The 26,144-nt window shown below is 41.8% G+C and overlaps 2 protein-coding genes across 6 annotated transcripts; one reads left to right on the top strand and one right to left on the bottom strand.

Moving 5' to 3' along the window:
* Positions 1-555: 555 nt before the first annotated feature.
* edem3 (ER degradation enhancer, mannosidase alpha-like 3) lies at positions 556-18,241 on the bottom strand. Of its 4 annotated transcripts, none has more exons than XM_086089227.1 (21): positions 17,303-18,241; positions 17,169-17,214; positions 16,680-16,780; positions 16,023-16,062; positions 15,706-15,818; positions 15,420-15,573; positions 15,174-15,308; positions 13,883-13,988; positions 13,618-13,715; positions 13,105-13,230; positions 12,935-13,018; positions 11,793-11,876; positions 11,331-11,455; positions 10,360-10,531; positions 8,335-8,489; positions 7,316-7,460; positions 6,884-7,075; positions 5,523-5,688; positions 4,395-4,580; positions 4,105-4,152; positions 556-2,549 (listed from the first exon to the last, which is right to left on the bottom strand). In XM_086089227.1, the coding sequence occupies exons 1-21, from the start codon at positions 17,389-17,391 to the stop codon at positions 2,212-2,214; spliced, it is 2,703 nt and encodes a 900-aa protein (XP_085945353.1). In that variant the 5' UTR covers positions 17,392-18,241; the 3' UTR covers positions 556-2,211. The 4 variants fall into 4 exon arrangements, with proteins under 4 accessions (XP_085945353.1, XP_085945354.1, XP_085945356.1 ...); XM_086089228.1 differs by having other exon boundaries at positions 4,138-4,152; XM_086089230.1 differs by having other exon boundaries at positions 16,730-16,780; positions 17,303-17,317.
* npl (N-acetylneuraminate pyruvate lyase (dihydrodipicolinate synthase)) lies at positions 17,975-25,916 on the top strand. 2 transcript variants are annotated; one of them, XM_086089250.1, is made up of 12 exons: positions 17,975-18,229; positions 19,264-19,342; positions 20,158-20,231; positions 21,400-21,487; positions 22,373-22,430; positions 23,034-23,109; positions 23,203-23,295; positions 23,716-23,861; positions 23,939-23,985; positions 24,438-24,522; positions 24,952-24,991; positions 25,656-25,916. In XM_086089250.1, the coding sequence occupies exons 2-12, from the start codon at positions 19,266-19,268 to the stop codon at positions 25,799-25,801; spliced, it is 930 nt and encodes a 309-aa protein (XP_085945376.1). In that variant the 5' UTR covers positions 17,975-18,229; positions 19,264-19,265; the 3' UTR covers positions 25,802-25,916. The 2 variants fall into 2 exon arrangements, with proteins under 2 accessions (XP_085945376.1, XP_085945375.1); XM_086089249.1 differs by lacking the exon at positions 17,975-18,229 and adding an exon at positions 18,657-19,006.
* The last annotated feature ends 228 nt before the right edge of the window (positions 25,917-26,144 follow it).

The following is a 26,144-nucleotide window of genomic DNA, read 5'->3' as shown; positions in this document are numbered from 1 at the left end:
CCGCACTTTTTTCTTCTTTTTTTTTTATCGCCTGTTGGACCATATCTTCAATTGTACAAACATAAATTAGAGTTAAATAACACAATTGGAAAAACATTTTAATAAATGTCTTTTTAAAAAGTGTAGTCAATTATTGTATATGAATGTACACCATAGAGGAAGTGAAACATTTTTTTTTTGTATTAGACAAAAAGGTAATATTTTTATTTTTTTTAACTAATATTTGGTCGTCATGTAGCACTGGGCCCGAGGCTCCAACCTGCACTCTAATCGTTGTTTAGAAGAAAATATATATCTGTTGGCATCTGTGTGCCAAGGAAAACATTTCAAGTGAGTTGAGGAGCTTCATTTGGACAAAAGTAGTCCTTTGCTGCCATCTTGTGGCCTCTATTGGAAATTATTAGTTCATTCTTTTGTGCGATTTTCGCTATTTGCAGCAGAGTTCGATTTGCTTGTAAACCTCAAAAGTAAATTTAAAACCTAAACAAAACACTTCATTCAATCTATTGACATTTCTTATGCACATCTCATGTTCAAACACAACCAAGACATTCCTTAAAAGTCTCAAGTTTTATTAAGTTAATCGTTCATCATCACGCGACACGTTGCTGTGGCTTGATTGGTTACGAGCATGAAAGTGAGCCAACAGCTTTTAGTTCAGTCAAACACTTGACCAATACATTACTTACAAAATTTTGGGATCCAGTGGTGTTTAATTTGTTCGGTGACCACACTGGTATCTCAAATCATCTTTCCACATTGAAATGAATGGAAATACAATTAATGCGTTCCAGCCCCCCTAAACACACGTTAAAAAAAATAAAAGGATTTTAAGAAAAAAAATGGCACTGATCATAATTTCAGTGTATAAAATTACACCGTAATAATGAGGGGCTGACTGATGCGGAGCACAGCACATTTGAGGTTAATCTGGAAATTTCACACAAAAGCCCCAAAACTTAAACAAAAAATTCTAATCAAATTTTCATTAAATTAAGATCCACTGGTGAATAAATGATGCTGGGCGACACTCATTGGAGATATATATATATATATATTTTTTACAAAATAACTGAAATGCACAGAGGACTCCAGCGCAAATCATTACCTCCACCAAGGAGCTGATGTTATTTAAATTAAGCAAATGCAAGAAAACAATGGATTTCTATGCAACTTTGTGGACAGATGCCCTCCATTTTTCTTAATTTCCCAGCCAATAAAACGCATTGACAAAATTCAATGATTGTTTTTCCTGTATTGGTGGAGGTTTAGATCAATGATTTCCAACCACGCTGAGGAAAAATGATCAAAATTCAACATAATAGTCAGAAAATTATGTACAACAAATAAGTTTCATTTCATAGGCGAGAATTGATTATAAACATAAACTGAGTTACCTCATCTGTGTTCATCTATTTTTGCCGGCGACTTGTAGCGGCAGGCAGAACAATGAGATATTCTTCCACTAGATGGCGCAAGGTATAATTAACATGTATCCACTTGTTGCCATTCAACCAACACAATAATAACTGTGTTTAACTGAACACACTCAAATTTCACACAGAAACTGAATATGAGCTTTTTGGTAAATTGAGACGGAACCCCTTTACAAAGTGTACAGAATACACTACCTGTGGCTTTTTTGTTTGGTGGTGAGCTACAGGATGGATATAAGATACACATCTTTGAGAAGTGAGTAGTTTACGTGGGTTGGTTGGGTACGTTGGGAAACACCGGTCGAGATTAAATTAAAAAAATCAGTCTCCTTGATAATAATCGTTTGTGGTAAAGAAATGTCAGACACAGTGAGGTAAGAATTGGGTTGCAAAGGGGTTGACATTTTCTGGTAAATATTTCAAATTGGAAACTTTTCATGGGAATTTAAGGGCGTAAAGTGTCATTTCATGAAAAGGTCATATTCAAGCACAAACATGATGTTATGTTTTCTCCATTTTAACTGAGCTGGCAGTGGATGAGTTGACTTTTTTTTTTTTTTTTACTTTCAATTCCCATGGAAAGTTTCCAACTTTTAAAAACCTGGAATTTTGCAACCCTAGGTAAGCACCCTGGCTCTCTCATCCATCATCAAGCAGGTCTCCATCGTGGTCCACCGATGCCCGGTGTGGCCGGCGTCGCCTTGGCACGGCGTGCCGGCCGCAGATGAGGCGGCGAACACGCCGGCGCCGCTAGTTCACCATTTGACCGTTAGCGTCAAAGCTCGTCTTTCTCCATCTGCCGGAAGGCCTCCAAGTCATCCCGCCAGTCGGTCAGCATCTGGTTCACCGACTGTTGTCCGGCGCCGTCCCCGTCAACCCGCCGCTCCACTTCCTCCCCGGTGTTGGCTTTCGGCGCGTCGGCCTCCGCCGGCCTAACGTCCTCACCTCCGGCCGGACCGGCGTCTCCACCTTCCCCCGATGTCGTCGTCGTCGCCTCCGACGCGGATGCCGTCGTCGCCTCCGACGCGGATGCCGTCGTCGCCTCCGACGCGGATGCCGTCGGCGAGGTGGCTTGGGTTCGACAGTCCTCCTCTGGCTCGTGGACGTCGGCGCCTGAAAAGGAAGGCGAGCGGTGGGCGGGGACGCAAAAAGATGTGAGACGTGCAAAAATAGAGCGCTTTTCACAAAGAGGCTGACAGCTCACAGCCGCACGATGCCCGCCCGTAGTGAGTCACAGGATGAAATCTTTCTCCCCCCCTCTTATGTTGCTGAGAGAGAAATAGCCCAATGGAGAGAAAAGAAGGCAAAAAGTTGCGCGGGGAAATCTGGCAGGATTAATATTCCCCCAGAAGTGTGCTTTCTATAAATACGCAAGAGTACACACTGAACTAGTAACGCAAGGTCGTCGACAAAAAGACGAGCCAAGTTAAACATCAAATTCAGACGACAGTAAACCAACAGTATCACGGTTCATCATTCGCGCTCCAGCGATATCACAGATTTCTAAGATGTTGATTATATTACAGATTTTTTTTTGCGCTTCAGGGGAAAAACACTCGACTTTTTTTACATCGGTCCAACCGCCGTGGTACGTTCCTGTTGTGATGATGCCTAATAGTGGCACCGCGTCCAAACTTGCAACTTGTGAACTCGTGAATGGTGAGAAACGAATATAAGGAGGCAGTTGGAGAACACAATTGGGAGTGTGTGGGCAGGGAGCAGTCTGAAGAGAGGGCGGGTGGTGGTGGTGGAGGTGGAGGAAATATTCAGTGAATTCGGAAATATTGTATATCGAGTCGGTCTCAGCTATTGCGTTTCCCATTATGTGTTAGCATTAAGATAGAAGACTTTAAAGGCAAAGTTATATGTGGTTGCTTTAAATACGTAATAAGAAATTATGTTTGTTTTATGTATTATGGCTGAATGAAGGTGTTTTTTTATTTTAATAATAAAAAGGTCAATTGTTTCCCTCTCGATATTGGCCCATGCAAAATGCATATCGCAAAGATACGCACTAAGTTTTATATGGAATTTTATGCTTTTATCTGAATTTGACCAGCTGGACGCAAACTAAAACGTGCACCGCCATCCAATAGTTGAACATTATCGAGAGGTAATTACAATGAGTTAACTAACAATGCATTTACTTTGCTTATTTTTGCCACATGAAAAAATTCAATTATTTCCTTTGATAATAAAAATGTTACATATATCGCTATATTCAGCAACTATATTGCATGTTTTTTTCAATATCGTGCAGCCCCATTTCATGTTATACAATTCCCTTCAATAAAACATTTGACCAAGAAAAATAAACATTGTATCTCAAAGCATCACTGTACATGTTAGCATTAAGCTAGTGGACCTTCGCTCGATGAAATGAAACCGTTTGTTTGCGCATTTTGATGTTAAAATATAAAATGCTTAGTTCTCATTTGTCTTGTCGTCTCATTTGAACGGAAAACCTCAACCTGGAGTGACAAACAGCTCGAAGCAAGCACACTTGACTTCTTAATTGGTATACTGTAAAAAAAAAAAATTGTAATCATAAATTCAGGTATATCACTCGGGTGGGTCTGTAATGTACCCCCCCCCGCAACAAACCAGGGTTCACTCTAATATGAAAATGAAAAGATGTGAGTGAAGAAAAGCAGAGAGGAATACTTACTGCCCTCAAACAGACTTCCAGGAAGAGGTTTACCTTTGAATATGGCGGCTGTTTGTCCACAAAATGAGAGGTTCAGGCAGGGGGAAAAGAGAGGAGAAGGCAAAATGAGCGAGCAGAGGGGAGAGGAAGCGTTGGGTCATTTCGATAAACGGATGCAACTCAAAACGGCTGGGAAAGGGCGAAGCCTCATCTTGAATTTGCAAAGCGAATCGGGTTAGGCGTGATGAAGACGAGCGGCGTCGATGACAAGACAAACAAAGGGGACATGCGGCGGGAACACACGCACGCACCTCGGTCTCGGGCTTTGTCGCTCAGCAGAACCTCCACCTGCCGGTACTCCTTCAGCGCCTCCAGCAGGATGTTGCCCTCCTTGTGGAAGAGGAAGAGGAGGGGCAGCGTGATGTCGTCCGTGTTGCGGCCGTCGCCGGCCATCTGGAAGAGCGGCGCCGTGTCGCTGCTGCTTCCCTCGTTGTCGTCTGACAAGACAAGGAAATGGGAACTTTTTCAGACATTTTGAATATCATTTGCGTTATTGAGCCCTGATGAGTGAACTCCCTCATGCTTGTAGTGGAGAGTCGGGATTCTCAAATTTGTTTGTTGAAGGTCTTTGAATGCACCTCAGTCAAAATGAAATCATGTTTTTGCTTCTTTCTCTCGATACAGCCACTAATAGCTGCTGTAGTCTAATTTTCTGTTATCATTTGAAATATATTCTCAAACATTTATTTTTGTGTGTAAATCATTTTATGACTTGCATTCTTTGTGTAACGTGCCAATATTTGTTTGCCAGTGTGTGATGTCCCGTCAGTTTGTGCTAGCGTGTTATTTAGCGCTAAAGTAACTAATTACCAAATTATGTAATCTAATTACAAAATGTGTGTAACTGTAATCCGTTATATTACTAGGAGAATTATTCTTTGTGTTGTTACAGACCACAGTGAATATATGAATCCAAATGGCATACCAATCTCCTTTTTCAGTGATTTGCTGCCATCATGTGGCATCTATAAGCAATTACAATCCTCTTTTGGAGAATGTGTCAATTCTTCGCAGATTTGAACATTGTACAATAATGAATCTTTTCAGAATCAGTTATCCTACCAATAATTACATCGACTACTCAGGTAACATTTTAGGACATTTTTTAATGTCTTAAAAATGATGAGAATTTTGTATGATTTCCGTGAGATTAATTTAACGTTTCATACTTTCTTGTCATGACGACAAGCGTGGTGGTGGTGGTTGTTGTGGAAAATAATTGTCCACAAGTACGAGACAGGAAAAAGCCAATTAACGGCTCATCACACACGACTTATCTGACTGTCTGTCTATCTTGGAGGTAATCCATTTAATCGCCGGCTAATCTCATCAGCGGGTTCATCTTCCTCGTCGCGCCCCGCTCGGCCCCGCGCGCTCACCGACAACGATGCCTCCGATGGCGCCGGCCTTCTGGATGTGCCGCGCCTTCTCCGCGAACATGCACTGGCCCCTCTGCAGCAGTGCGATGTGGCCTTGCACATACTCGCCGTTGGTGATCTCGCTGCAGCCCGTGTACGGCTCGGCCACGGTGACAAAGCCTCGGACCTGCGCACAGGAGGGAGTCAAGACATTTAGTTTGAATGAGGAGCCTAGCAAAAAAGGGTCAGGTTCAGGTCAAAGCGCCCTTTTTAGAGCAGTCAAAACTAAACGATGAATCGACAAGTAATCGATTATCAAATTAACAACTATTTTGACTAATTTGCTCCCCAAAACGTATAAATATGTTCTATTTTAAACGTTTGTGTCCCAAAGACATATTTATACGTTTATGGGGGGGGGGGGGTATGCTAGAGGATATAGAAGGCTTTGATGCAGCCTCTGAACTTCAAAGAATGGGTGAAGCAATGGTAGTAATTTAAAAAACGGCCAGCTGGTGGCAGCAGAGTATAAGAGATCAACCAGGGCCATTGTTGAAAACAATCTGATTTCCCCACAGTTCTAAATAGATTTGTGAATAATGATGAAACTTAGCTATATTCTAATGCTAATTGCTGCAAAACGGAAACAGATAGAAATGTACTTTTTTTCCTGATGAAAGAAGAGACTCTAATCTCCATGTTTTTATAGCAATATGACACAATATTCTGTGCGCCTTGCAAAATCTGTCAAAATCCAGTAAAACAGCCGGGAGCGAATGGGGTTGCTTCAGTGAAAATGGCTGCGAGTGAATGAGTTAATAATCGAGTAATCGTTTGGAGCCATTTTTTTATGTGAAATTGTCCAAATGCTAATTTCAGGATATCCACAGTAATTGTTCACTGATTTCTGTAGCCCTTCATGAAAGAAGCCTGATTATCTTAATCAAAATAAGACATTTGTAAACATCGGTTTTTACTTTGGAAAACAATGACCGAACATAGTGAATGAAACGTCTATCACCCATTTTTTTAGTCACTATACAAATACGAAGCTTTTGTAATACACGCTAAATTAAAACGAATCTGATTAATTGATTGAATGATCGGATAGCTTAATTGATTTCAGAAATATTCCATAGTGCAGCACAAGCCCTTTTATAGACTCTTATTTTTTCTACTTACTAAATCTTAATTAATCTTTGTATCTTTAGGATTTAGTTAAGCACCAAACTACTCCGAACGTTTTGATGAGAGTTTACGGCTCACAAATTGAAAAAATTAATTACAGGTGCTACGACGATTGACAACTAATTAATGATCAAATTGTTTAACTCCAAATTGTCCAAATTTGCGGTCTATACTTCTACTCCGTGGCAGCTCACCCCCGTGGCGCTTTTGTACAAATCCGTGCCGAACTGCGCCGGGCCGGCGGTCAGCACGACGCGGCCGAAGAACGGATGCGAGACGATCTGAATGGCTCGGGGAGGCAGCTGCTCCTTCTGCTGCTGGCTGGAAAGCTCCATCATCTCCTGCATGAAGCGGACGCCGTCCTCGGCGGCTATGGGGCTCACCGCCTACATGTCAAGAAGGGGGGGGGGGCGATGTGAGAGAAAAGGTGCCATCATCAAACCTTTACGGTTCATAAAGGTTTGATGATGATATCATGACTTGATTCTCCTTCCCTGTGCGGTACTAAAAAAAAAACATGACGAATCCTTCCCATCCTTAGTAAAGGCTATCAGTGAATCATGACTCATAGCAATGCCCGGAACGACATCGTACGCCTCTCGCATGACAGCGTTTCTTTTGTGTACCTGCGTGGCATGCTGCACCAGCTGCACCCTGCCATCCTTCAAGTGGATGAGGCTGACGCCCATCCGCCTCAGCAGCTCCAGATGTTCCGGGTTGTTCGCCATGAAGTCCTGGGCTCTCAGAGGAGGGGCTCCCATGCCGGGTTCCCTGCAATGGAGGAATAAACGAGCGGGATTCAAATCAGGAGGATGACGTCAATGCAATGAGGCACGCCTGCTCATTTGAAAAAAATGCCATTTATGGTTGCTTTTATGCATCCCTGCGACTATGTTGTTGTTTTAAAAGTGAATACTGTGTACTTGGTCGGGCTGAACAATTAATCAAATTCAGGAGAATTATGGATTGATTGTGTTTATTAAAAAACACATGGGAAGGGGACCTTGAAACGGCAATCTCAATATTCAAGGGAAAGAAAATGTAGATTTTTCAAAAATGTTCAACCTTAACTACTCAATTTTTTTCCTATTTTCTATTCCATTTTTGGGCGTATCCAAAACTTGCGCACACCTCTCGTTTTATCTTGTAAAATAGCCCAAAAGCCTGATATTGATTCATAAAACAATGAATCAATTATTTTAATATCTCTTTTCCTATAAATTCATTTTTTGGGGGATCTTACTGTTTTCTTGAAATTTACATGAATTTAAAAAGTATTTTCTTACATTTATGAAAGACCTGACTTTAATTACACTTTAAGACAATTCAGAATCTTTTTCATTTATCTCCACAGTTATTCAATTAGAATAATGAAAATATATTCATCTCATCCTTGCTGATGTCAATGTTTGTGGAACACTTAAGTGATCATAAATGTCCTTGATACTTAAAAAGAATTGATGTTCCATAAATAATCCATATCGGATGGAATTGAAGAGAATCGAATCGGACAAATTCAAAATTGAATCGAACCGAACTCTTGAGAATCAAAATCGAGTCAATTGAGCAAATTAGAATCGATACCCAGCCCTACAAGTGACGGAACCCGGAAGCCATGTTACCCACTGTATCAAGAAATAATAACCTGTGAGGAGCAGGCCGCGGGCAGCTCTTGTCCACGGCGCTCCGAATTGGTTCCCTCAGGTTCCGCGGGAAGGCCGGATCAGGGAACAGGAGACGCGTGTTGGGGCAGGTCCAGTCAAAGTTGGAGTCGTCCAGCTCCTGCTCCACTTGAGGTATCTTGACCACATAATAGCCTTGCATTAGAAAGTGCCTCGTTTGCTGGTCACACCTCTTAACTCACTACACTAGGTTTGCACAATACACTTTTATAGACATATAGGGCACATAACACACTTTGGGGGGTGGGGTAGGGTGGAAACACCGTCTTCACCCTACAACTCCCCTCCAATTTTAATACACCACACAACTTGTGGGTGGGGGGGGGGCTTGGGGGCCTGTGGGGGTGCCATCGGTTGGGGGCCGCAGTATAGAGCAGTGCTGCGGTCCCCTGTCCGTGTCGCCACCAACCCCCCCCCCCCGCCCTATCTATTTTTTTTAATGCACCACATACACTCAGCAACATGCTTGGGTGGCGGGTGGATCGGAGCGTGGGAATATCATTTCCATCGGCTCCGGTTCACCTGCTCCTAATTTTAATGCACCACACACACACACTTGTATATACACTGGGTGGGGTCACATTCACGGTTTAGGGGTAGAGTTCGCCAGTCCGCGAGCTGGCGGACTCAGTAACAGGGGTTAATTTTCACAAAGAACGCTGGGGTGACGACCGGGGCCTTCCCCCGCTGGGCCTGGGGTTCGGGGGTGTCGGCCGCCCTCCGGTGCCCCCATCTCCCCCTTCTGCCCCCGGTGTTCCGTCCTTCCACACGGCGGGGGGTGGGGTGGGCGCGGCTGCCCTCTCCGCTCCGCTGTCCGGCCCCTCTTCGGCGCCGGTGCCTGGGTGCGGGTGGTCCCCGGGGGCTGGGGGTCGGGGGTTGGGGGGCTGCCGGTTGGTCGGGGTGGGGTCGGGGGGGGGGGGCGGCTTTGTTGGGGGGGGCGGTGGTGGGGGTTGCGGGGTGGGGGGGTGCTGGGGGTGGGGGGTGTCTGGGGGATTGGGGGCATGGGGGCGGCTGGGGCTGGGTTGGGGTGGGTGGCGGGGGGTGGATGGGGGGCGGGGGGTGGTGGGGGGGCGGGGGTTGGGGGCCGGTGGGGTGCCTGGTGGGCCTGCAGTGCCCCGTCCTGCTGCGTTGGGCCGGGGGCGCGGGCCGTGTTGGGGCGGGGGGCGCTCCTGCTCCTGGGTTTGCTCTCCGGCCGGTGGCCCTGGTGGGGCCCGGGGGTCGTCCTTTGGCGCTGCCGCGGCCTGGGGGGCCCTGAGGTGTTGCGCTTGCTCTGTTCCGGCGGGGGTCGACGGCTCCCCTCTTTGGTGGAGATTTTCATGCATGCCAGATCCACCACACCAGCATCTACCGAAACTCAGACACAATCTGTTTCCTCCTCAGGTTATTGAATCGGTGGAGGCTGGTGTCTCGGATCTCACGCGGCTTCGTCTGTCCTTCCTTCCTTTTCTCGGTCTCTCCGTTGGTCTCTTGAGGCCTCCCTGACTTTATGTTTTTTGGATTTGTTGGGGTCTGGATGTTTCTTGGGCTGGGGAGGAGTTCTGGTGGGGGGTGTCTGGTCGGTGCTGGATTTCACCTTCCTTGGTTTTCTTCGGTCCCCTCGGGTCTCCTGGTGTTCGATTTAGGTGAACGGTATAAGATTTTTTTTTTTCTAATAGGTTTTCTGGTGAGCTAACAAACACACGCACGCACGCACGCACACACACATACTCACCCACACACACACAAAAAAAAAAAAAAAAAAAAAGTATGTATGTATGTATGTATATATGTATATATGTATGTATATATGTGTATATATATATATATATATATATTTAAAAAAAAAAAAATAAAAAAAAAAAATAAAATAAAAGAGCAATGATGATGACATTTCCGAATGAACAATACTGAGCTCTTTTAAAAGAAAAAAAAAAAAAAAAAAAAAAAAAAAAAAAAAAAAAAAAAGAAAGTGCCTCGTTTGAATGTGTTTTGCCAATGACGACAATTACCGTTTGATTCGGGCGAGCAGATGAGACGTGAGGCGTCGTGGAGAGCGACAGAGGCAACAGATGTGCTTCGGTCGTGAAGATGTAGTCCTCCACGTCGAAGCGTAGGTCCTCCGGATCGGCGAAAAGCAGGAAAAGGTACTTGAACATCTCGGCGAGGAAGAAAGAGTCCATTCTATGAGGAGAAAATATCATTTGCATCTGTAATATGCAATCGTGAGCTTGCAAGTCATTGGCAGGCTCCATAGCAGCACAATTTTGAATCAAGCGCCATTTATAGCGTAGAGTAAAAAAAAATAATTTAAAAATGGAAGACATAACAGCATTTGTAAATCGGAATCACGGTTGGTTTGAGACTTGTTGGGAAAAATGGTTAAGGTACATTAAAGCTGCAATATGGAACTTTTTCCCCAAAAATATCTTTACAGTAGTCTTTTTATTTGACCATTTATGACTGAAATGTCTTCTAATTAGTAGATTAACACCTTAGCTGTTCACAATGGGTACTCCTGCAAGCCTCTGGCCAATTGTTTTCAGACTGGATTCGGGTTCCAATTTCCCGCGCTCTGTCTGCGGATGTGACATCGTGTGCGGGTTGTGTAGGTGAAGGAGGGTGTGTGCAGTTTCATTTTTCGTCAGCAGGTGGCAGTAGCGATTCGAAATGGAATATTCTACATTCAGTAGCTTTAAAATCAAAAAGCCCAATTGAAGTTTGAATTAGGATCATTTGAAAACAATGCTAGTCGCTCACTGATGTTTATATTGTTTTAATTCATTTGTATTTTTGTACTTTTTTTTCCTTTCCTTTTTTTAGAGGGGAAAAATTCTAACGGAGGGATTAATGATAATGTGCATATTTCTGCACGTGTGAACTGTACCCATCTGCAAACAAAAACAATAAAATAAATAATAATCGAATTTACCAGCACTCAATTTAGCATCACCAACAATTTGGTGTCACCATCAATGCTCACCGGTCCTCGTGGCTGCCGGTGCGCACGTCCTTCATGGCAGCGAATCCGCACGGGACCCGAGCAAAGCGGTTGAGGTTGTCCATGATGGTGCGACCCGCTTCAAGATAGTACGGGTCTCCCGTGGCCTGGCGCAAAAGAGAGCGTTCGCCAGTATTTTAGCAGCACATTTGTATGCTTATTCCATATGAAGCAAAAGTTCAATGATAACATAATTTGATTTCAAACGCTTACAAATGATAACATTTTCCTTTTTAATAGCCAATCAGAAGAGTAAAAAAAATAAAAAAATAGCCCTCACATGTAAGATTCACATTCATGGTGATTTTATGTGAGCTATCACAAATAACAAAAATTCAAAACAGTAGACGTGTACTCTGAAGACAAGACATCTGCATTGACTTTTTTTCCCCTTTTTTTTTACCTTGTAAAGGAAAATTGACTTTTTTTTTTTTTTTTTTTTACCTTGTAAAGGAAATAGGTGCTCTCAGCAAATTCTGGCCTCAGAGGATGCTGGGCCCAGTGTACCCTGAAATCAGTAGTGAAGGCCTGGGGAGAAGAGAGGAGAAAGAGTCAGTGCACCATTGCAGCATCTTAAAGTGGAACTCGAATAGATTGAGCTGGAACGCGCCAAAAAGCCTCAGGCTGGCTGGTGTATCGTTCCCATGAATGTACAGTACACACATGAACATTTCAGGGCGTTCCTTTCTGGGCTAGTTGTAAGTGTCATTTGGCCTCATCGTTTTACACAGCTGTTGCATACATTTAGCAACGGATAAATAAACACTCTTGCTTTTGAAAGTAGTCTAAAATAAATGAGAAGATGTGCCAGAATAAATGCTATTGTTTAATGTATAAGTGTGACAAAAATGACATGTAGAGTTACAATAACTAAGGTTTACAATTATGTCAGTTTGCACTTGGAACAAATTAATTCAGTTTACATTCGTTTCCTATGAGAGGATTTTGCAGTTTGACTTTGTTTTAAAAAATTGATTTAGACTGTATTTGACAGCGCTTTCTAACAAAGAAGATGCACCGGTTTGTCTTGTTTACAAGTAATGATCGCAATTTAAGTCTGACTGGGTACTAGGGGTGTGCCAAAAAATCGATTCTCATAAGAATCACGATTCTCATTTAGTACGATTCAGAATCGATTTTAAATGTCCCAAAATCGATTTTATTTAAATTATTTTATACTGTCTTGCCTTTGTCTGTGTGTGCCTTTATTTGGAGCGCTGTTCATGTTGTACCCGGTTTGGCCACTTAGGGGCAATGTGGTTCCACGCGGTCTAATACACTGTTAAGTTGTAGCCACATTAGAGAGTAGAAGGAAATAGTCCCGATCAAGTTATTCCAATAAAAGTTGGGGTTTTTTTGCAGTGTGGAGCCGTTCTTTTGAGTGATAAAAGTGCCGCGAGTAGCGCGCTAATTAGCATTAGCGAGTCAGACTGGAGTAGATCATTACGATTTCTTGAACATCTATAAATTGAAGCAAAAATTGTCAATCAGATTATTTTGAATCAAAAATCTTTCTTAATCGAATCACAGGCCCAAAAATCGGAATCGAATCGAATATTGAGACATTCAAAGATTCCCACCCCTACCTCTGGTAGGAAGTTGTGTTTTTTGGTAACTTGATACAACATTTCATGAGTTTCAATGGCTGGACGGATGTCTCCCTTCAACACCTGGGAAGTCAAAAGAGGAAACAATGAATGAAATTGCAAAAAAATATATATATATATAAAATCCATTCCACATGATCCAATCTGACCTGCAGACCAGGGAAGAACGCCAGCAGGGAGTCCATCCAGGTGCGAGCGGGAAGCAGAGGTTTGTGGATGTGCACGTCCAACAGCAGGGGGGGCTGGCTTATGTATTTCATGATGGATGCATAGTGCTGAGTGGAATGATAGAACAGTCTTATTTCCCCCCCACAAAAAAAGGAACAAATTACATAAACATGGGCAACATATTTCCTCAAAAAGTGGCCGGGCATCATTAAATTCGGGAGAGTAAACAACCTTTAATCCTTCAAAAAGAAAAAACATGTAGTACCTATTATTGACTTCTACTGTTAAAATTGTGAGATTTGAGAAATTTGTAAAAAGTGATTTTCTGCCACCTTGTGACATATATAAGAAAATTGGGGGGGGGGGGGGAGTAACTTAACACCCCTGGCCACTATTTACGGAAATGGCGTATACAAAACAAACTACAAACCATTGAAAACATGCAATACAGTCTATTGAATTATATCCTGTGAGTTTGTGTGTCATGCACTCACAATATTGAACCGCTGAAGAAACTGGTCATCTCCCAGAAGAACGTAGGCCTTGAGTAGGTATTCATAGTATGAGTCAATTCCCGCTCCAACTCCGCTGTCTAGAAACAAAGGATGCATCTTAATGTGAGTCATCGCACAAATACAATGCTTTTTTTTTTTTTTTCCAACTCCTCCGGCCTTCGCACAATCGAATCTTCCCATCTCGTGTCCTTAATTCTGCCACCAGCTACTTCCCACCTCATCTACTACCGTGTGCTCCTCTCACCCCGGCGGACCCACTCTCCTGAGTGGATGTTGATGGTGGTTCCCACCAGATTGCTGTTCCGCTGCCTCTTCTCCCAAAGAAAGTCCAGGGCTCTCCGGGCGTGGGCCTGCAAGCGAGAGGAAGGTTTGGTTTTTCCGCAGAGGATCAAAAATATGTGCCTGTGAGTATTGTTGTTATACATTTGTGTTCAAATGTTCAATGCTAGAAGCATTCTAAATAATGCTACCACGTGGATGCTATTCATTAGCATGTCTGTGGCATTTTGCATTGTTTGTTAACATTACGCTAAATGTCTTTCTAAAAATGTTCTTGACAATAATATGTTCTATGTTGACCTACTGGTCTAAACACGCCATTCTGACTGAATATGAATTAAGCAGCAAAATCCAACCGTTTTTAATCCCTCTCAGGGGAGCAGCCATTTTGCCACTTGCTGAAAATGACATCACATGCTGCTTTCGAGGAAGGTGGGAAGTCGGATTTTTACCCACCTGCATTGTCCCAATTGCGACTTCAAAACGTTCAAAGCGAATGTAAACAAAATAGATGGCTGATTTTGATAAGTTGTTTGTTGTTCTGGTTAACCCAAATCACGTTGTGTTATGTGCAGTTACTTATGTCAAATAACTAAATTAATGCTATAATATATATAAAGACATAAATATGTTCATAACTGTGTAAATTGTGTATTGCCATTAATGGTCTGTCTCTCTACGGGGGTCGCCATTGTCAAATGATGTCAGCGTGAAGCCATTTGGTGAAGTCGGGCGCCTTTTTTTTCCAACTTCGCACCTCAGGTCGCTGAGCGCTCCAGTGCACACTTCCAGGTATGAGGTCGGAAAAGTCAGACATCCCCCACCTTCCTCGAATGCAGCATTAGGGCTCAGCTAAAGACCAAAACCTAGGGAACCGGTAGGCCTTGATGGTCGTTATTCTGAGCTCATAAGCACTGCGATGTCATTTTCAGTCTACAGCAAATGGCTGTCCAAGACAAAATGGCCGCCCCCTGTGCGATGGATAAAAACGAGTGGATTTTTACTTGACTTCCCCTTTCATATACATGTGTATCCTCTTTGTTTTATTTTTAATTTGACACTAAACTTCAAACAGGAATAGTGCAGTGTCTTTTTTTTGGTTTTGAAGATTTGTTCAATATGTGCTAAACGGCTACTTGCTGTTCAAACTACTGCAAATTCTATTGTCGCCTAGGCTGGAATTCTGCTTCATAACAACAGAACAAAGCCACCAATTCGATAAGACGAAGGCTTGAATTTGCCGATGTGGGCCCAACCTCAAACACAGGATCCCCCGTGAAGCGACTTAAGGCAGCAAATTCCAGGATGATGGTTCCCGCGCATGCCGTACAGGTGTCCGTTTCTGTGCCCGTCCGCGACTCAGGACCCCTGACGCCGTACTTCAAGTTCACCTGTGAAAAAAAACAATCTCAAAAACTTGCCTTTTCTCTAATCAACATAGTGGCCAAATTAAAAAAAAAAAAAAAAAAAAAACCCCGGTTTTTCCAGGCATCCTTTCTCACCCTGGGGTAAGGAAGGCCACTGCTGGTGTTGAATGCTGGCAGCAGACGGAGGCCCAGGTCTTTGGCCATGTGCAGCAACTCGTCCTGGTACCAGCGCATATGTTGTCCTTCTTCTTTCAGCATCACAGCCATGGAGTGGCCGCCCAACAAACCCCTTAACAGCATCAATAATAGTAATCATAGCTAAGAAACTTCAGAGAGCACTTTCAGGACTTATGTCACATTTTTTTTTTCCTGATGCAGCGCAGTAAGACAATACATGCACTGAAAGGACTATTATCCTTACCCGAGGACTCGAATGTTGGTTTCAAATACAGACACCACGATGTCATTGTCCAACCTGACGTCCGACAGGACTCTTCTGACCGCAGCCTCAAACTCCACCGTTTTGTTCAAAAGCTGGCGGACGGAAAAAAAACAATAATTGGTGTTAAAAGGCACCGCGACGGACATATTGGCCAATGTTTGGATGGTGGTGCAAAAAAAGTTGGGGACTGCTGATTTAGGAGTATTCGTGATGCAATACTGTCATGTGCATGTCTTTTAAGGAACATATGAAACGGAACGCGTCCTTGTGAAATTTTATCCCATTGAAATGCTCACCACAAGCGTATCCAGAGTGTCTATGAGGGTCAACGAAAACCTACAGGAGACAATCAAGCGTTAACACATGAAAGGACATGCATTGAAATACTGAAGTAACACAGCAATTGATTGTAGTGCTTTTTTTTTCTTCAAAATTGTAAATATGCTTTTATTTTTATAAGATTATTTTTCAACTTTTTCATCCGCAATAAAGTGTATCACTCAAAAAAAAATCCAACCCTGTTATATGATCAGGAAAATACCTTTTTTTTTTAAACAGCTAAGTTTGTTCCTGACCACTTAGCATAGAAGCTAACACAGCTAGCATGTTCAAGTGAAAACTCAAACATTAGATTAGAATTGCAAACGTGTTAACGTAATTAAGATGTAATACTGAACATATATTAGCATTCAAATAACATTTTTTTAGGTGCCCGTGTATTGGGAAAACAGCTGGAGCAAACACAGCACATGACAAAATGTCATAAAAGCGTACCATTGAAAGCTGAGCAGCCTGAGATAGACGAATCAAATAAGATAATACATTTGACCAGTTTTTTCCTACATAAAAAAAAAAACATCTAAAATAAATTGTCCCGTTTTCAAAAATGTTGGTGCGTAGATTGTCCAATTCTGGACCAATGAATATACTGTATTGTATTCTTCCGTTTTTACTTTCCAAGCGCATCGTCCACATCACCCCGACTGGGTTCCAGTCCACGTACTCTTCCTCTGCACGTTAGCGGCATCAGCTCGTCAGCTGGGTAAGCATGGTCCTTGGGAAAATGGACAATGACAATCATGTTTGGATTCTTCTCATCTGACACTTTTCTTCAGATTTTATTTTTGTGCTAATTTCCCATCCAATTCATTCCTTGACCACGCTGATAACACGTAACACTCAACATCAAATCATCTTTCCCTATTGGAATGAATGAAAATGTCATTAATCCACAAAAACATTTGGAATGTGTTTTAAGAAAATTGTCCTACAAAATAAAATTAAAAAATAGTTTGTGTATCATGATTCAGTCACTGTGCTGCTGCTTCTGGTGTAAGTCAGATAACTTTTAAGTTAAGTATGCTTTCCTGATAGCCACAGTCTGACTGAGAAAGATGGGAATTTTTGTTTTGACATCTGAGAAATTAAAAGCTATGACTTACCATGTAATTCTGGTACGCGTGGTCAAACATCTCTACCACTTGATTCCTTGGTGAGGAAAGAACAGATGTGCATCTTTAGGTCCAGTTGCCGATTTTTATCATGATTAAATTCTACTTTTTTTTCTTGCACTCACCTCAACTTTAGCTTCTCATCCCGTGACATGGCACGTCCCAGGCTACATAATGCCGCAAGCAGCATCAATATGAACAGTGCATATGGCATTGTGGCCAGATGTGCAGCAATGTATATAACTTGACTTGACTCTCGATTAGACTCTTGGCATTTTGTTAAAATAGCAACTAGAAACTATAACTACTACACAGTGAAGCTTCAGGCACTTACACGCCATCTCCCTATACAATGTTGTATAGGTGCCATTTCACTGGTTACAGGTAATTCTTGTTTACTTTTCCATGCTATCACCCGGATCTACTGGAAGCAGGATGTGTGCCACGTAGCCCAAATACAAGGGACGTGTGTTATTATTTTGTAATTAATTAAACAATTGTAGAATTCCTGGGTGTGACAACTTGCACGGAAAGCAATTCAAATCCACTGTCACTTATTGTACACACACACACACACTCACACGAAAGAGGTTGTTTACTTCCTGTACAGTAACATTCAAAAGGCCCACTCACTTTCCAATTATTAAATTGGGGCAAATAACTGCAGTCCTTCCTAAGCAGCTCTTCATGGCGCTTCAAATCATCAGCAACCTACCGGTCGATCGTAAAATTAGTTCCCAGATCTTGACTAACTGGTTTCGTCATCCCTGCCCGAAGACTCTTGCACTTGCCATAGTTTAATTAGTCCAGCTAGCTTGTCACTAGCCGATATGCTAACTCGCCGTGGATACGGCAAAAGAAAATGTCACAGGAAAACAATTAAAAATTATTCCATTTGGTGTAACGAGTACACTAGCGGCGTTATGTGTAAAGTCCGTTACAGTGGCGTAAGAAACTGGAAATCAAATTAGCCGTCTTCTGTTGCTTTTTTTCTTTGGGTTAGCCTGCTGCTGCCATCTTAAAAAGACTCGACGACTTCCGCTTCCTGGAAGGTGTGTATTACCCGAATTATGACTCTCAGGTTGAAATCGTGAACATTTTTTCATGGCAAATCTCTAACAAAGATAAAGTACGCGTCATTTTATTTTGTATGTGCTCATTGTTAAACATTTTATTTAAAATTAGGTCGTTCGTCTCGATTTTCACCGGCATGTACAAAGATGCGAAGCCTGTCAGACCAGTTTTTTTTTAAAGAGTTTATGATGCCTTTAGTGTCACTTCCCCAAAAATCGGTAAAATAACTACATCAAGTTTCCTCATAATTGGGTCGTTGTTTTCATATCGCGAAGTAACGCTTTTGTTCTAAATATAGAAACAGTTCACACTAAATTATACTTTAACGCTACAAAAACGTAAAATGTAATGGAGACAACCAGTCCTGCTACCCGTTACCAAAGCCATAGAACAAACAGTCCATAGTATTTCCCGTACAACCTAAATGTCGCTCGGCCCTTGCCTAAATCGACATTTAGTACATTTTAAATACCGGAATTTCAATAAGTCAAACTTTAATTAGATTATGTAACATTATGAGTGGTAACCGCCTCACAGTTGGATTATAGGTCGTTTGTAGCGTGTTTTGTTTAGCCCTCAGAAGTCAAAACTACTTTTCCCACAATACTTTGCGCTCACTTGGCGCGTTCACGTGAGAAGGCACATCAACATACTCCCGAGCCAAAACATCCAACATGATTGTTATCCGCACCCGGCTTCCCCAAAAGTGCAGTACTTGACTCACACTCGCAAGGGGAAGGGACGAGTTTTAACAGGTAGGTAGTAGCGAGCACTCGAGAAAATTGACTTCCACTTTTCGACATCTTCACATTCGCAAGACTTTGAGTTTACAGTATCGCGTACATTGCGATTTGCATTTGAATTCAGTTGAATTTTAAGTTAATGGCAGTGGTGGTACACTATTATGTTACATTGTATACATATTTACATATGTTACAGGTTTGCGTGTGTTTTTGTATAATTGTTTTTGTATTTTAAATGTTATTTTTGCATGTAAACGTGGACCCGTCAGCCATGGCTCAATCTGCGGGGAAGACATTGAAATTGACTGGCCTGGTTGCGGCCACATTCACTCCTTTCACCTCCCAAGGGTATGTATTTAAAATAATAATAATAATAAAAATGATATATACTGTACATATTTTGAATATAGAGGGTGCCCCCAAAGTCACCATACACTTCCAATTTCCTATTCCACTTGAGGTATAATTCATAAATACATGAGGCCATCAACATTTGGCAGTTTAGGTTTTGTAGTTTTTGTAAATCAATCATTCCCTTCTTGCCCATGGGTTACCTCGGAATAGACGCTCCCGTCTTTTCGCCATCGCCTGCTCTAGAAGTTCAGCGTTTTCGATTAGTGGTGGACGTAAGAGGCCTTCTGCAACGTGATTTTTTCCAACAACAGATCCTGTTTTGAAAAACTTGCCTTAATTAGATGAGATTGTTCTACACGTTGCTCACACCGCAGCTAACAGGGAAAAAAAAAACGTATTGCCAGGCAGCAGCCGTGTTAAATGGCAAGTCGTGGCAAGGGAATGATGTGCTGACTGCAAGGTGAAGCTTTTAAATGCTGATGGCCTCACGTCTGTCCGAATGACACCTGAAACAAATGTATCGGGACTTTTGGGACACATGATGAGATACGGTTGGATGACAAAACTACAGGGTGGGGGGGGGGAAAAAAAGAAAGAAAAATAAGCAAGTTAGAAAGAGGATGTCAGCACTGATATTCGCAAGCTAAGAGAGAAGTTGGTCATGTGAGAATAGAAGTTGTTTGGGAGAATTTCGACTCCAAATAGCAGATGAGTTGTTCATTTGTCGCCCGTTTGTGTTCGTAAATTGGCGCCATCTTGTAGATGTTGTTATGTCAAATGTTGGGGTTGGATGTGTTTTCTCATAACAGTGAAGTCAACCTATCAGAGATTGGACCTTATATCGACTACTTGACAGAGAAGCAAGGTGTAAATAGCGTCTTTGGTAAGTTTATGCATACATTGTTTCTTTCAGGTATGTGTGTTTTGTTCCCACCTCAGTCAGCCATGTTGTCACATCTCTGCTAACCATATTAGCATAACCTGTTCTCTCAGTTTGTCCAATTTTGTTTCTTAAACTGTCTTTAAAGGCAGCAGCCAAATATGTATTTGGTACCTAGGACTTCTAGTGAGGACTTATTCCACCTTTTAATTCTGATAGCAGTGGCGTCAACAGGTGGATTAATTTGGATACGTCTCGTCTGAATGTGCCAAATACACAGCCCGCCACTTCCCAACAGGAAACATATTAGCTGTGATGTTGAAATCAAGCATCCTGCAATGAACAAGACCACTCATCATTTTCTTGTGGATAAAAATTCTGTGGTTCGTCTTTAGTATCACATCATCTTACATTTGTTTGTATTTTTGCTGCTTAGGGTCTCTGTTGCATAACATGATTAATAATATTAGATTTTTGTGGCACATTACAACATAAGAAACCCTTTTTAAAACAAATCTACTGATTTTTTGCCCTTTTTTTTCTCCTGTCTTTTGTAAAGTTAGACAAAAGGGCAACAGAGTATTACATTTTATAAACGCACAATGAGGCTTGTATGTGTCCCCAGTTCCAATTGTAGTTTTTGTAGGCTGAAGTGCTGAGATTTGTCGGCAGACACAAATCACAGCGTTTGGTTGAGCTGCTGTTTTCGTAGCCCAGCCACTCATCCGTTGCCTTACTGGCGGCATCTGTAAAGTCAATATAGATTTCTGCTGCGTTTCACATAAACGAGGAACTTTGAGGCCGCAGTCACGTGACACGTCACTGAATGACGAACCACAAGAGATTGCGCAAGCAACAATAAATCCCTGTAGATAGAATACAGTAGAGCGCAATGTAATGGAGGAATCATCCTTAAAAGTAAAGTAAGTAAAGAATAGTTGCATTAAAACTACTCAGACAGAGAGTTGTTATCCAAACATTTCAGTAAATGTAATTAAGCAAATGTAGCTTGTTGTTACAACCCATCTCTGGTTGACTGGGCAATTAACGCTCTTGGGGCGCCCCCTAGTGGTTAAGCAAGTGGTTTCCTCTATTTGTTAAACAGTGACTTTTCACCTGTTTAGACCTGAATCCCGCGTAAAAAAATTAACAAGACGGTACTTGCTCGCAGTGAACGGCACCACCGGAGAGGGCATGTCTCTCAGCGTCGCCGAGAGGAAGTTACTGGCGGAGGACTGGTGTCGGAAAGCTAAAGGAAAGTAAGTCTTGGCATGGATGCGGGAGTTCAAAACATAGGGAGGGAGAGGAGGGAAAGGGAGGGAGAGAGATGGCGAGAGATGGAGACATTTTTCTTTATAACACTGGCCCAAAAGAGAAAAATGCGTGAAAGTGACATTCATTTCATTTAATATTTTTGTCAATTAATTGATTGTTAATTCATCTGCTTTGACACGTAACAAAATGTATTTTTACCTTTTGTGCTTCATACTTTCTGATGGAAAATAACTTGTAATATAATTTAGTTACTTTTAAAATCAAATAATTAATAAAAGTAATTAAGTAATTTTTTAATTAAAGTAATCAGTAAGTTACTTTTTCAAGGTAACTTGGGTAACACTGGTTGTGACCATATTCTTCATATATAAACATGAATATAGTCTACTGCCCCGGATGGGCAAAAAGCACACTGCCACACTATGAATTTACTGCCACCTGCTGTTCACTGAAACCGACGTCTTAGTGCCCATTGGGCTCGCCCAAACCCAGAAAACTGTTAAACCATTGACGTCCGCAACCTGAGCCCAAGGGCACTTAGACGTCAATTTCAGTAGATGACAAAATGGCCGCCCCCTTGAGATGGATTAAAAAATGGGTGGGTTTTGTGCTTGTTATTCCACGAACGCAATGTTAATAAGAATACTGTACTTAGCAAATGTTTCCGTTGAGCTCCCCTTTGCTAAAAAAGGAAGTCAAACAGACTTTAGTCCAAAAACATCACAATCGAAATATGTTGCTTATTTATTCATTTCACAATTGAATTGTTAGTCTTTATTAATGACATTGAAGCAAATAAAAACAAAAAAAACTTTAAGTTTCTAACTGTTTCTTCTGTGTGTGTGTGTGTGTGTGTGTTTTAAATACAGAATGGAGCAGGTGATCGTGCACGTTGGCTGCACCAGTCTGAAAGATTCCCAAGAGCTGGTGAGTTCCTCTTATTAGTGTTTCAAGATAACCGCACACCTGCACAGTTAAATGAGTACAACAACTGCAAATAATTCACATGAGATCACACATGAGATGAGATCATGTCTGTGCAACAATTACTGGAATGTCTCCATTTCGTTGCTTGGGCCCGGCCGATTAATCGTCTGTTATGTTAGCTCTTTTAAAATCAGAAAAAAATCTGCCATTTTTTTGGCCAATTTTCTAAATAAAAAATGAAATTAAAATTTTAATTTAAAAAAAGTAATTAAAACATTTTAAGAATAAAATGTTTTTTAATTAAATATTGAAATTAAATATATTTTTTAAATTAATACAAAAGAACAAAGTATTGCAAAACTCAACACAAGAGCATTTTAAAATAACCATCGAAAGATTACTTAAATTAAATAATTAGACTAATTAGGCACATAGAGACGGAAATCTGACTGGACAAAAAAAAAAGCAAGCAGTGCAGTCAAGAGAAATTCTATGAAGTGAGTAGAACAGCCATAGTTAGGAATAAATGAATAAACTTTCTTGGGACAAATTGTAGAATTTAATATTGTAAATATTAGTCAGTTCTTCTGACTGTTTGTCCAGGCTCGCCATGCAGTGGAGATCCAAGCTGACGGCATAGCAGTCATCGCCCCCTCCTTCTTCAAACCTCGTTCTGCAGGCATGCGCGACTTTAAGCGGAGAAAACGCATTCAAGTGTGGCCGCACGTGAAAAGCAGAAAACGACACAGACGTGCATCTTTTCCCTTCTCAGAGTCGCTGAGGGCGTACCTCCAGCAGGTTGCCGCCGTAGCCCCGACTGTGCCTTTCTACTACTACCACCTTCCAGCTCTAACCGGTGTTAATGGTGAGTCTTGTTTATATTTTGTATACACTTCTCACAAAATATCAGGATATCGGACTTGGGTCTGGCGGTTTAGCTCATTACCGCTCTTCAAACTGCTTGCAATTTAAAGGGCCATCGCATCAGAACTCCTTTCCCAATGAAAAAAAAAAAATGTACGTAAAAAAACAACAAAACTCGACCTTGGCACTGAATATCTTGATTCAAATAGACTTTTTAAGTCGTTTTTGGCATTTATTGCGTTCATTACTTACAATTTATCCACTATTCAGTCCCAAAGTCTACTTCCATATTACTTTTTCTTTGTTTCTTTTTTTGTTGCTTTTTGCTCACTCATACAAAAAAAAAAAACTCCATAATGCATTAGCATATGTGACCTCACCTCAGCAAAAATCCCCTTGAATGCGTCTCGTCTTCTCTCAGTGCCCGCAAGCGACCTGCTCGACGGCATCGAGACGCTGATTCCCTCCTTCCGAGGGGTGAAATTCTCCGGGAGCGACCTGCTGGATTTTGGCCAGTGCATCAGCCACATTCAACCCGACTGGTCCGTCCTCTACGGCGTGGACGAGGTCCGCTGCGCTAACGCCGCATAACCGCACCGTCGCCTGCGTTGTCACTAATCACGTCCTCTTGTCCTGTCACACAGCAACTGCTGGCAGCCCTCGTCTTGGGAGCCCACGGAGCAGTTGGCAGGTTCGTTTTTACACCATTCGGAATCGGTACTTGCAAAAAAAAAAAAAAAAAAAAAAAAAAAAAAAAGATTTCCTGTGAAATTTAGGATGAACCTTAAACACACTATAAACATTACAGATGAACTTAATTTTTGATCACACGTGTGCAACTTTGAAAATTTGCTGTGTTCGAACAGCCAGTCGGAGCAGCACGGTGTATTAAAGCATGAAATTATGATTCACAACCTGTTAAAAAATGATTTACATTCTATTCATTTTTTTTTATCACTGTAAGTTTTTATGAACTACAATATTTTCATCATTAAAATACACGTTACACAATTTTAGTTGACGTTTTATAGGGGGGCTGAAACGGATTAATTGCATTTCTATTCATTTCAATGGGGAAAGATGAACTTGGATCCCATTTATTGCTCAGCCCTAATTCACACGCATTCATCGCTCTACCCGCAGCACTTACAACTACCTGGGAAGTCACATGAACAAGCTGTTGTCTGAGTTTGAGAGCGGCAACCTCGCACAGGCTCGGAGCCTTCAGGTACAATTTTTTTTTCCCATCCACTTGTGCTTCTCAAACTAGCCGTCCTTGTCAACAGTCAAACACATAAATAGAGAAACAGAACATTCACAAGAAGCTGTTGTGGGCCACTACTCGCGTCCAGATACTCACACTGAACAAAAATGGTCAACCTGATTCTCGCTCCTGATGTCGCTCAGTAGGCCACACCCTGTAAAGGCACACGTCCAACACATGAATACTACAGTATGTGCAGTATTTACACAACATTCCCATTCCATTTGCATGCAATACAGTGCTTTTTAAATTTTCATTACAAACATGTAACCAAAAAAAAGATTTTCTTCTTCTCTGTAAGACCCTGGAGCCCAAAAATCAGAGAACCCCTGCAATAGATTTGCGTTAAAAATACTAATCTCTTTGTCCTATTTTCTGTTTCCTTTCGAGCAGTTCAAGATGCAAGAGCTCATAAGGCATGCTGTTAAAGTTGGTGAGTGGGATTTTTTTATTTTTTTAAACAGTTGTAGCGATTATTTGGCTTGCCATAATTTAGACGGCACTGAGGGGAGTTGCAATTGCCCCAGCAACCTCAGAAATTTTGATCAGAATTGACAAGCCAGATGCTTCATTTATCATTCTGAACACATTTCAAACATTACCGCGATCATAAAGTTATTGAATCCGCTAAGCTAACTAATCAGCTAAACATTCATTTGAGATAGACATACAGGTTGTGTACAGAGATAAACAACAGAAGTCACTGGATGTCAGTCAAGTACATAGAGTCCGTTTATGTCCCGAATTATGTGGACTTCAGATTAATTACGAGCGGCAGGATTCTTGAGGATAATATCGATAGAGGCCGCTAGAGGGCACTGTTGTTACCGTATAACTTCCATGGGGCGTTGTTTCCAAAAACACAGGGCTAATTCCTGTGGATAGACCAGACCATAAAAGTGGCAATATTCGTTACACAGTTTAGTTACTGTAATGTCATCTCGTAGAAAAAGGAGAGCAACGAGCAGTTTGTGTTCAAATAAGTTTGAAGTGTGATAAAATGTCATTGTAACAGCAAAGGTCAAAGGGGAGGGTGATTCTCATTTATTTCTCAATAGCTGTCTACCTCCTTGAAAATGTTCCCTCATGATTGTCAGGATTCGACGTGGGCGTGAACAAGCAGTTGATGAACGAGGTATCGGGCCTGCAGCTGGGCCCTCCGCGCCTCCCCGTCATGCCGTGTCCCCAAGAGCACGCCGTATCCATCAAGCAGAAGTACCAGCATCTCTTCTCGATGCACTGATGTCACCGCAGCGCTCCTTCTTCTCCGCATTTACCGACTGCATCTGTCTTCACAGAAACCCACCCTTTCACACGCATACTGTTGTAGGAATAAAGGGATCTCTTCTTTTACTGTACTAATTGCAATTGTGTGTTACTATCACGTGTTTTGTCATTAAATATAAATTGGTGTGCTTTTGAAGGTCGTCTTCCAATATGTATGATAAATTCAATCGTCAGTTCATGTTCAATTTGCTGCCTGTTTAAACTTGACAATGTCTCCCCCTGTTGACCATTTGAAAAAAATGCACATTTTGCAGCAGGAAGCAAGCTGCCTGCTATGGAAAAACCGTTTGTGCATTGAT

Source organism: Leptonotus elevatus, chromosome 11 (genome assembly GCF_054856555.1).
Source record: "Leptonotus elevatus isolate MCC_2025b chromosome 11, RoL_Lele_1.0, whole genome shotgun sequence".
In the NCBI taxonomy this organism is placed as follows: Eukaryota; Metazoa; Chordata; class Actinopteri; order Syngnathiformes; family Syngnathidae; genus Leptonotus; species Leptonotus elevatus.
This window is presented reverse-complemented; position numbering and strand designations above follow the sequence as displayed.